This window comes from Clytia hemisphaerica, unplaced genomic scaffold, assembly GCF_902728285.1.
Source record: "Clytia hemisphaerica strain Z4C2 unplaced genomic scaffold, Clytia hemisphaerica genome assembly, whole genome shotgun sequence".
Lineage (NCBI taxonomy): Eukaryota > Metazoa > Cnidaria > Hydrozoa > Leptothecata > Clytiidae > Clytia > Clytia hemisphaerica.
Genome location: NW_027103247.1, coordinates 844,597 through 856,783, shown reverse-complemented (window position 1 = coordinate 856,783; position 12,187 = coordinate 844,597). Strand labels below are relative to the sequence as shown.

Below are 12,187 nucleotides of genomic sequence, written 5' to 3'. Positions count from 1 at the left end.
TATTTCAATACTCTAAACACTCTTATCTATTAACAGGAACAAAAAGGAGAAAGGATTGAGAGAATCAGACAAAAACAACAACAACTCAAAGAATTATTAGTACAGGTATTTAATGAAGTTATCAGATTTTGGGAACAGAAAATAATAATGGGCAAGTTCACTTTATCCCAATGATGTAACCTGATAACTTGAGCAAAATTGGTTCAAAAACTTTTTTATTCTAACTTTTTGTGAATGTTTCCTGTGCTTTTTCTGTACCAAGCTTTCTGAACTTTTTTTTGCTGCTTAATATAAGGTTTTTGAATCAAAGCTATGATCATCCAGATTATGAGAGCTGAGGGGTGTGAATTTGCAACAAGATTCAGGCCATGCAATGTTCTGTAAATTCCTAGAAAAATTCATTTGTTTCTTATATTTTAAGAGAAATTGAGACCCATAACTTTTCAATAACCGTTTCTCAGAAAAGTTAAGGCTCAAATGTTTTAAGATTCAACGGATCTTTTATTTTGGTACCTTTAACTCTTTTTGTACTCATCCCAAAGGAATTCAGATTATACTCTTTTAATGGTGCGAGGAGTCAAAGGCCTATATTATTTTAGGGCTCGGTATTTTGACTCATTTTAGACACATGAATAAAACCTAAAGGGAGAATGCCCCATGATGTAAACTGACCGATGGAGCTAAGAGCTTCCAAAACTGTTCTATTCATATTGTCCAGCTTAGAATTTCCATCGTCTTTCTCTGCCCAAATTTTCCCTGATTGTGCTGTTTAAATTCTTTAACTTTTGATTTTTCAAATAGAACATTTTTGGGGCAAAGCTATGATCCACCAGATTATGAGAGCTGAGGGCATTCTCCGATGTTTTTAAAGTACATTCTCCTCTTTTTCATAAGCAAGGGACTTAAGATTTCTCTCATTTTTGGGCGTCTATTGAAACGGTAGATATTTCCTAATTTAAGATTAGTACCGTCTATCTATTTTGTCTTTGACAAGACCAATAGTCTATCTTAAAACTAGTGTCTTACAAATACAGTTTTGGGATTTTGTTTTCACACGAAAAATAAGCCAATGTTACAGTCAGAACAGAAATACGCCTTTCCCGATATCGATTGCGCAATCACAAATTCACGGGAATTTAACATGAAAGCGAGGCTGGGTAGGGTGAATTTTGTAAACAAACCACGTAAATCACTGTATTTTGCTACAAAAATTACTCCCATCCAAAGAAAAGCACTTTATTTATCTTTATAAACATGAATAAAAAGAAGAGACCTGTTTATTTGCTCTTTCCTTTTGTTTCGAGTGTTTCTCACCTTTTATCAAAAAGAAAAAGAAATATTTTTGAGACTGATTTATAGTGAGAAAGGCACACACACACCTTACACAAGGAAAATGATTGTGTGAAGCAATGAGATACTGTGTAGTGTGTATCACTTCAACGTTGACTTCGTTTATAAGATGAGTGAAGAAAACACTGCTAATGAAGAAAAATACTTCCAATCAAAAAAGACTCGTCCAGCTAAAAATCTATCTGGTGGACATGGGAAATACTGTTGCATTCCAGGATGCAAAAGTGCAACTGCAGATTCTAAAGGAAATAAAACGCATATATATCACTTTTCAAAATCAGACAAGACTGGGTAGCAACTATTTCAAAATTCAGACGAAAAGGAGGCAAAGATAACTTTGATATCAATCACAAAAACGTTCGTATTTGCGAATTTCATTTTGATAGTCAAGACATAAAGGTTTCCCTTGGAATTGGTCGAAAAACAGTCAAGAGTGGTGCCATACCAACGATTTTTGAGCATGTGAAACCGAAAGAAAAACCAAAACGTAAATCACCACGAAAAAGACCACCCCCAATTGATTACTCGTCTGAAAGCATAATCGAAACTGATGATGATAATTCTGCTGAAACCCAAGAGGAGGAGGACCTTTCAATGAACTGGGAAGATGATTTTTCATATGAAAACTCTATTACCCCTGACCCTGAACCTGAACTCACTGAGGTGGAAATCCTTAAACTTAAAGTCGAAGAGCTAAAATTAGAAAATGTAGCATTGAGGGAAAATCAGCAATTGTTGCATGATGAAAATGAGAATCTTAAGAAAGAAATTGAACTATTACAAGATCAAAAGTATTCCTATAAAAATATAAGTAAAGATGAAAAATTATTTATAAAAGCTACTGGTATATCTGTTGAATCTTTCAAAGCACTGTTAGAATTGCTAAATCCAGGAGAGAAGTCATCAAATATCAAGTTCTATGACACATCTAGGCGAATGTCAAATGAAAAACATTCTCAAGAAGATATTTCTTATCTTAAACGTGGAAGAGCACCCTTATTAGATAACGAAGAACAGTTTTTTTTATATTTGTCCTGGCTCAGGAATGGCTTCACATTGTCCCATTTAGGATGGTTATTCAAGTTATCAAAAACAACTGTTTCGAGATACATCATAACTTGGTCAAATTTTTGTTACTTTACACTTGGGTCTTTACCCATTTGGCCAACTAGAGAACAAGTGAATAAGACTATGCCAGAGAGTTTCAAAAGAGTTTATCCAACTACAAGGTGTATAATCGATTGTACAGAATTATTCTGTCAAAGGCCTTCATCATTAGCTATTCAGAGTGCCTTATATTCATCCTACAAATCTCATGTCACTTACAAAGGTCTGGTCGGAATTGACCCATCAGGGGCAATAACATTTGTAAGTGAATTGTTTGATGGGTCAATTCTGATCAACAGATTGTACGTCGTTCAGGATTTTTACAAAATCAATGGGACTCTGGTAAGGATAGTGTCATGGCTGATAGAGGCTTTACAGTTGCAGACGACCTATCACCTTTGGGAGTATCATTAAACATACCATGCTTTTTAGAAGGAAGGGACCAGCTAACAGCTGCTGAGGTGAAAGAAAGCCAAACTATTGCTTCAGTAAGAATCCACGTTGAGAGGGCTATCCAAAGAATCAAAAAATTTCGAATTTTGAGAAATGAGATACCATTGACTTTACATGGCTCTATTAATCAAATATGGACAGTTTGCTGCTTACTCACTAATAGTATGCCTCCTCTCATTCAAAAAGATACTGAGGAGTAAAAACACTAAGAATTTTGTTCAAATTTATCGTAAAATACTAAAAATTTTTGATATTTAAAAACCAAAACTGGGTGCTTTTCATAAATCTTCTCAGAATATATAGAAATATTGGATAATTCAACAGTGCTGTAAAAATATCATCTTTTTAACATTTTAAGCGATAGATGCAAAATATTTTGAATTCAGCTTTTAGATTTCAAAGAGACTAAATGAATTTTGAATAAACTGCAACTGTCATTGACATTGCAATTGACATTTTCCTTAAATTGCTAAGTCAATCGAATATTAGCACCCAGTTTTCCTGAAAGTTCATATTTCAATAATATAAACACTTATTTGTTGTTCAAAATATGCTTTAACAAATATTTCTCATAAAATTTGTTTATTTTTGAAACAAGATTTGTAAAATATTCTTTATCAAAAGCTGTTCTAATGATTATAATTGTTTTGAAAGTATAGACAATAAAGTCACAAAATGAAAGACCACACATTCCCATTGCCATTTGAATTTGAGTGTAGTATCCATAACTGTGGGCCTTTTTTAAGTATAATGTCCCATCTTTCAACTTCCCAACATAAAATTTTTCATCAGCTAGCAACTGGTCAACAGTATGGTTGGCCTTTGTCTTAGGGCATTTTATTTCAATCAACCCAATTTCCTCACAATCTCTAACAAGGCCATCAGGACTGGCCAATAGCCAGGGTAAATTTGGTTGCACCACACAACCGGTTTCTCGCACACTACATACATGTTTAAGATGGTAATTCATTACATTTTCATAAAGCTTTCTCGCAATCGGCTCATACCGTTTACCATGTTCAAAATTATCTTTCATGCTTTTTGGCAATTCATGATTCTTCTTCTGTGAGGTAAATTCAGTGATCAAATTTTCAAAATTTCTCTGACAAATAAGAACTTTGTGAGCCTTGCTGGATGTAATTTTATGTTTTCTTGTTCAGTGCCACAATTCACAAGAAGCCTGACTTGTTGTTTCGCGTTCAAGTTTCCTGGCTTCTAACTTGGTTTTCATTATGCTATATACAAATATTTCCTCTCTCTTTCATTTATTGTAAATGCAGGAATGCATGGGCTTTCCTTTGAAATCACCTTAAAAGGTAAAGGAACATTTTCAACCAAGGTTGGGTGCATGACAGAGCATTCATAAAATTCAAGTAAATTAGTTTCAACAGCAACATCAAATCCTATAGGATACAAGTGACAAGCCAATGGTGAACCTACAATGAAGCTCCCATGTGGCGTATCACGCAATTCTACCCAATCATCCTGTGGTGGAATAGCACAAACAAAACCAATCCTCTTGTCAACATTTGACAGTCTTTGTTTGAAGGTTTCTATAGCATTATAGGTATTTATTGCATGCTGCTCCTTTCTGGGGTCGTACAACGTGGAAGATACCCCTTTCTTGCTTGGCAACTGTTGGATGGTGGTATCCTTGACAGGGAGTTTTGGTGCTTGGGCTTGTCTAGATTTCCCTGGTACACCCCATTGTTGTGACCTACTGGTGCAGGCTACTTCTTCAGGGATTTCTGTGAGTCCTTTGAGTGAGTATAAAGCAATCTCCATAAGCAGCCCCATCACATGATTACAATAGCCAGAGTTCCCTGCCACACAAGTACAATTGGCAGATACTACCTGGCTTGTAATTTTATTTATACTAACTGTTAAGCTCCATTTATTGTCTTTCATACTGGCTTTGCTGATGGCTTTAAAAAGTATGTGTCCATCCTTCTCCATAGAATATATATTGTTCGATGAGATATATCTTTCTGCTTGAAACTTGTGTCCTCTATCTCTTGTTTTTATGATGGCACTTCCAGGTGTTTTACCACTGTTCTTTCTATGAGTTTCGATCTCCTTCATCCCAAATGCAGGTAGTGAAGCAAAAGATTTTCCCCATTTTACCTCAGTCTTTTTAACATCAGATTGTGTTTGTGTTGTTGTTGTTGAGAGTGGTGTTGTTATGGGCTGGTTTTTTGAAGTATTTACAGTATTTACAGGAACAGAACGTGGACAATCACTTATAAACATATCAACATCTTCTTCATTGTATATAATTTCAATAGGAATTTCTTTATTTACATTATTTACAAGTTCTGTGAAGATAAATTCTTTCTCAGTCAATCTGCTACTGCTCGCCGCCATGATGTTTTGAAAATGTACCCTACCCAGCCTCGCTTTCATGTTGTATTTCCGTGAATTTGTGATTGCGCAATCGATATCGGGAAAGGCGTATTGATCATATTTTAGAATGTTACCAAGGCACTTTTTGGACCTACCGGGAGGTCCTTTAATTTGACCGTTGTCCGTTCGTCTGTTACAAGCTTTTCTCGGGATTGGCTCATTATTTTTTTATTTTTTTTTGCACAATGATACAAAATAGCAATGCCTGAAAAGTGACGGATCCCGATTTTTGAAAAAAATTTTTGGGGGGCAAATTTGGGCCAAAAACTACCTAAAAATAAGGTTTTTTGGACTTGGTGCAAAATTGCTTCATTAGTTTTTCCTGATTTTTGGCAGAAAGATAGAGTGCAAGGTACCCTAAAATGTGGCTGAAGTAATTTTTCTCGGAAAATTTTTTTTTGTCGTAAAATACGGATTTTCGTTTTTTGGGGAAATTCCCTTTTACCATTTTCCTGTGAGCAGCTTTTCTCGGGATTGGCTCATTAGTTTTTTTTAATTTTTTGCACAATGATACAAAATAGCAATGCCTAAAAAGTGACGGAGCCCGAATTTTGAAAAAAATTTTGGGGGGCAAATTTGGGCCAAAAACTACCTAAAAATAAGGTTTCTTGGACTTTGTGCAAAATTGCTTCATTAGTTTTTCCTGATTTTTGGCAGAAAGATAGAGTGCAAGGCACCCTAAAATGTGGCTGAAGTAATTTTTCTCGGAAAATTTATTTTCGTCGTAAAATACGGATTTTCGCAAGTTTGGGCCAAAAACTACCTAAAAATAAGTTATTTTGGACTTGGTGCAAAATTGCTTCATTAGTTTTTCCTGATTTTATGCATAAAGATGGAGGGCAAGGTTCTCTAAAAAGTGGCTGAAGCATTTTTTTTTCGGAAAATTTTTTTTGGCCGTAAAAATCGGATTTTCTTATTCGGGGAAATTCCCTTATATCATTTTTAGGGAAAAAGAGCATTTCTTGCGATTGGATTGATATTTTTTTCTGAATTTTTGCACTTTGATGTAAAATGGTAATATTTAAACTCTGATGAAGCCTGATTTTCAAAAAATAATTTATTTGGGCAAATTTGGGCCAAAAAGTGCCTAAGAATGGGATTTTTGGACTTTGTGTGAAATTGCTTCATTAGTTTTTTATGATTTTTTGGACAAAGATGAAGGGCAAGGTTCTCTAAAACGTGACTGAAGTAGTTTTTCCGGAAAATTTATTTTGGCCGTAAAAATCGGATTTTCTTATTTGGGGAAATTCCCTTTTGTCATATTTAGGGAAAATGAGCATTTCTCGAGATTGGCTTGGTATTTTTTTCTTATTTTTTGTATAGTGGTAATTTGGGTAGAAAAGTGCCTAATATTTGTTTTTTTAGACTTTTTTGACTAATTTGAGCTCTGATACTCAAGGTAATCTATTCAAGCTGCTCGCTACACTTTCTTATTCCCTTGCTATTTGTCCTACCGGGTGGGCCACAAAAAAGTTTCTCTCTTTGAAACCAAATTTCTCGAAATCTAAAAATTTTGAAAGAACCATTCTTATTTCATTGGAAAGAAGAAAGATAGACTTAAATTTTGATGGGTCATTTATTAAATTCGATTAATTAGATCAAAAGTTATACTCAATTGAATAAAAATGTTACTTTCAGAAAGTGCTCGAAAACGTTAAAAATCGACCTATCAAATTATTTAGAAGCATAATTACATGATATATCTATATATATTTTATTCAATTGGGCATAACTTTTGATCTAATGACTCAAATTCAATAAATGACCCATCAAAATTTAAGTTTATCTTTCTTCTTTCCAATAAAATAAGAATGGTTCTTTTAAAACTTTCAGATTTCTAGAAAATTACTTGTAAAGAGAGAAACTTCTTTGTGGCGCACCCGGTATTTTTTTCTGATTTTGATCGACAGGTAGGTCCATTCAGCATGTTGCTTGTTTGAGACTGAACCTTTAGTCATGTTAACCCCAATTTCTATTTTGAAGCAAATCGCTTTCAAGAACTTAGTGGAGCGAAATAAACGGAACGAGAAGAAGAATGGACCACCTCAATCGAATGCATGCATCCACCTACCTTTCATTATAGTAAATACAAGCAAAAAGACTGTTATCGATTGTAGTATATCTAGCGACAAGTAAGCTTATAATATTTTTCAATCACATTATATACTTTTGCAAACTCTCAAATTGAAGGGAAATGCGGATCCATGGCGTCCTCCAGCTTTTTGGTCACCTCTAATAAGAGCTAAAATCCCAATCTGGCCTTTTCCCCCCACCTGTCTTTAAAATTCGTGCTCCCCCCAATTGGGAAATCCCCCTAGCCGTATTGTATAAGGGTTGCGAAGTGATGATCCAGACTCGCCTCAATTCGCAAGCCACTATAGCAAAAAAAAGACTCTCAAAATCCCTAGAAAGACAGGCTCGTAAGCCTGAATGCCCAAACACACCAGGAAGGTCTGTATATATCCTATTACTCCCCCCACTAGGTAGAGGACTGAATATACCCCCTATTCGCTATTCTCCCCCCATCAAGCTTGAAAATTTCACTCCCCCCCTGGCACCAAAATCTGATTCCCCCCCATCTTCCTGGGGGGGGGGATTGATCCCATGGGATCTAAAAGGTCGATTCCATTGCGTTCTAAATCTAAGGCCTAGCAAATGTGAATTAACAAAAATCAAAATCTGAGCAGCCTACTTTTAAAAGAGCTGCGTTGCGTAAAAATAGGTGAGGGAAAAATAGATGTTTGATGAAATTGCTAACTCACCAAGATAGTTCCATAAAGCAAAAAAGGCTAAGTTAACAAATTCTCATTTTTATTTCAGATCTGAATATCTATTCAATTTTGACGAAGCGTTTGAAATTCACGACGACATAGAAGTGCTGAAACGGATGGGTCTATCATTCGGCCTTGAAAAAGGTGTTTGTACGGACAAAAATCTCAAATCAGCTCGCACCATGGTACCAAAAGCTCTCGAACCTTACGTCTCGCGTAAGTCTCAGTGATAGTCTTTTGTTAAAATGTATCACTTTTTTTCTTTGGTCTATGCCCAATGATGCAAACAGACCTTTAGAGCTGCATTTGTTTCAAAAACTGTTCACTGAGTCTCTTTTGTGTCTTTGTTTCACATTTTTTATTGATTTCTGTAAACCCTTTCTCTTTATCTTCCCATAATTTACCAATAAGTGAACAGTTTTTGATGCAAGGCAATGATCCAATAGATTATGAGAGCTGAGGGCAGTCTTTTTTCTGCTGGCAGAATTTTGCTTTTTAATGAGAATTTCATGATTTTTTTCTTCACGTTTATTTGAATCCCTGCGCCAAAATGATTTACACCCTTTAATTTCCGCTGCCGATTATTCGAGTAACAAAAAACAAATTCACTCTGGTCGAGGAATGTTTCTTTTCATTTTGAATACATTCGATCTCTTTTAGCACGGGGTCCTATTCATGCCCAATGATGTAAATTGAACTATAGAGCCAATAACGTTTCAAAAACTGTTCATCCAGTTCCTCTCTGTGTCTTTGTCTTTTGTTCAACAAAATTCACTGGGTTTTCTCTAATTTCTTTCCCATCCCTATATATTTACAATTGAACAGTTTTTGATGCAAGGCGATGATCCAAAAGATTATGAGAGCTGAGGGCGAAAACTTTTGCTTTGTGTTATTAGAAGCGTATTTATGTATTGATCGCACGAGGTTAAAAATTGAGAGCATTCAATTTACTTAATAATAATAAACACTGTCCAAAAGTACTATTATCACTAAAGCGTGGTGACAGGGAGGTAGGGGGCAAATGCCCCCCCCCCCCAGAGGAGGTTTTTTTTTGAAGGGGCGCCGAAATACAAAGGGTGCAAAAAGACGCCTCTTATTACTAATTTCGGCGCCCCTTTGCTCTTTTACACCTTCGATATGCCAGCTTTCGGCCAGAAAAGAGAAAATACCCAAAAAAAATTTCATAGGGGGCGCCAAAATCAATCTTCTAAATATGCCTCCCCAGTTTGCCCGAATTTTAGTCGACCCACCACGCTACTGACTATTATGTTTATACGTAATGTTACGTATTCCTGGGCTGAAAATGTTACAATTAGATCAATGAATTATTTTAAATATCACCTTATTAAAAGAACTTTGGTTCTGAATTAAATAATAAACGCCCCCTTTCTCCTCCTCGAATAAACGCCCCTTCTAAAAACCAAAAAATTTAATGAATACCTACCCGGGACGTTTATTGAAGTAATACAGTAGGCTTAAATTGAGGCCGTGCGCTTGGCATGCTCAACAGTATTTCATTCCAAGTTTCGAAGTATCGTCAACGTTGCCACTCACCATTCTCAAAGCTTTGTGTCATGTTGACGCCCGATGATGTAAACTGACCTACAGAGCCAATAACGTTTCAAAAACTGTTCATCTAGTCTCCCTTTTGTGTTTTTTTATTCAAAATTAACTGGGTTTCGTGAACCCTTTCCTTTCCCTTTTAAGCTTAAACACATGAACAGTTTTTGAAGCAAGGCCATGATCCAATAGATTATGACAGCTGAGGGCAACGTCTTAAATTTGTATTGAAGATTCTTTTGCAAGACTTTTTTCTTTAATTTACCTCTAACTTATCGTACTCAAGATTGAAGATTTCCTTTCAAAATCTCAAGCTCTTTTCCATCTTGAGATTTTAGTTACTTTTTCATGCATGTTATACATGTGTTTTTTTTTTATAAGCAAGTGTACGCCCCTTGGTCAGGCTTGAGTATGCTTAAAGGGATAATCAGATGGTTTGAGATATTTTGCATTTAGATAGCTTCTAGGATTTTAGGAAAAATTTCTAAATTTTTTGGTGTACTTATTTTCCTAACTAAAGTTATACCACTTTGAAATTTTGAACTTTTGCTTGAAAACAATAGAAAAAAGTGTGAAAAGTCCCTGAAAAGTCCCATTTTTCGAGATTTCAAATTGGCATAACTTGAGTTAAGAAAATAAATACACCGAAAAATTTAGACGTTTTTCCTAAAATCCTAGAAGCTATCTATAGGCAAAATATCTCAGACCATCTGATTATCCCTTTAAGCTTTCAAAGCATCCAGACATAGAAATGCTTATTATATGCTTAAGAATTATTATGCTTTTGATTCACCCAACCAATTATTTCAATAAAATCTTTAAAATTTTGTTAATATTCGATTCAAAAAGCATTTAAATTTTTGAGCAGTGGAATGTGGCTAGCCGTGGAATGTCTTTTTTTACTTGGCCACTTGCAAACCTTTTTGAATAGAAAGAGATTGACTACTTGAAAAATAAACTGGCAATTTCTTTATCTTTTGTGTAACATCTTTTTGACTCAGAGGTCTTTCTTTTCCCGATTTTACCTTAAGTTAAACAAATCGTACTAAGGTAAAAGACTTTTCTTTCACAATTTCAAATCCTATGTTTTCTTGAGATTGTCTACTTTTTCATGTATGGTAAATACTTTTATTGTTTAGTAGCGATCTCTCAAAGCTTTGGTGCCATGTTAATGCCCAATGATGTAAACTGACCTACAGAGCCAATAATCTTTCAAAAACTGTTCATCTAGTCTCCCTTTGTGTCTTTTGTTCAAAATTCACTGGTTTTCGTTAACCCTATTCCATCCCTTTATATTTGCAAATGAACAGTTTTTGATACTATGCTGTGATCCAATAGATTATGAGAGCTGAGGGCTATATATCCTACCATAATAATTCTATGATCCTACATGTTGTATTCTCCTTTAGCCCCTGTACCACAGTAATTTGATGACATTTCAAAAATTTATCGCTGCAGCATTGATTTTTAAACATCTGTCGATTTTAATCTGGATGGGAATATAATGTTTTGTACAAAATGCCCAATGATGTAAATTGACCTATCGAGCCGATAATGCTTCAAAAACTGTTCACTTTATCAATTCCTTTGCCTTTGTGTATTTTTCTCGTGAGGTTTTCAGTCTTCTTTTGGTTTCTTTCATTTAAAAATTGCAAATTAACAGTTTTTGAAGCAAGGCAATGATCCAATAGATTATGAGAGCTGAGGGCTATTTTTAGGAACAAGGAATTGATATTATTTGCACTGAATAGCTCTAGCATAGATCTTTTTAAACTATGGAATCAATTCTCCAATAGACTCAATTCACCAATGGACTCCTTGAGGTCTTAAAATCACCTTAAAAGAAGAAATTTTGGCGAATGAGCCCATTCGCCAATTTTGGTGCAATTTGGCCGAATTTATTTTGGCGAACGACCCATTTTTGTTCCATATTTTAGCTGAAAAAAAGAGGGGGAAAGGGTTTATAGGAGAAATAGAGACTAAATTGAAAGAAAATTAAATTTCTTTCCATCAAAATTTCTTCCCTTAACCTTTCCAGCGCGCTGTTTTTTATATTTTCACGCTGTCTGCGCGCAACTTTTTTTGAGAAAACGCGGGGTTTGGGAAATTTGCCATAACTCAAGAACTAGAAATCTTTTGGCAAAAAGTAAACTATCCCTGAAAAGCTAATTAAGTTTTGCAGCTTTTAGGTTGGGTACAAGTTCAATTAAAGTATTCTAACTTAAATGGTAGCTTTACATACACCAATGCTTTTTTCCTCATTTTTCGACAGTGTCACTTTTTTGGCATTTTTCACTTTCTATGCAAAAAAAAGTGGGGGAAAGTTAATTATAAAATCTTTCTTTACTATTTTATCAATATATACTTACTCATGAAGCCATATACCAAAAATTAGCATCCAAAAACAATTCTACTGGTCACAAGGGCTTTTCAAACATTGTTCACTTTTCTCCAAAATCAGTGTTTTTCCGTCTGCCATCTTGAATCAGTTGTTTTTATTTGAAAAGTGCTGACTCACACCGTGATCATAACATTACATCATT

General features: G+C 35.0%; 1 protein-coding gene across 1 annotated transcript in view; it reads left to right on the top strand.

Annotated features, from left to right (window-relative positions):
* The window catches only part of LOC136818362 (transcription factor Dp-1-like), a 33,045-nt gene that overhangs the window by 15,688 nt on the left and 5,170 nt on the right, over window positions 1-12,187 (top strand). The window contains exons 10-12 of the mRNA XM_067074731.1: window positions 37-105; window positions 7,297-7,445; window positions 8,134-8,300. Coding sequence (XP_066930832.1) covers window positions 37-105; window positions 7,297-7,445; window positions 8,134-8,300 — 385 coding nt within the window. The remainder of the gene's footprint in view (window positions 1-36; window positions 106-7,296; window positions 7,446-8,133; window positions 8,301-12,187) is intronic.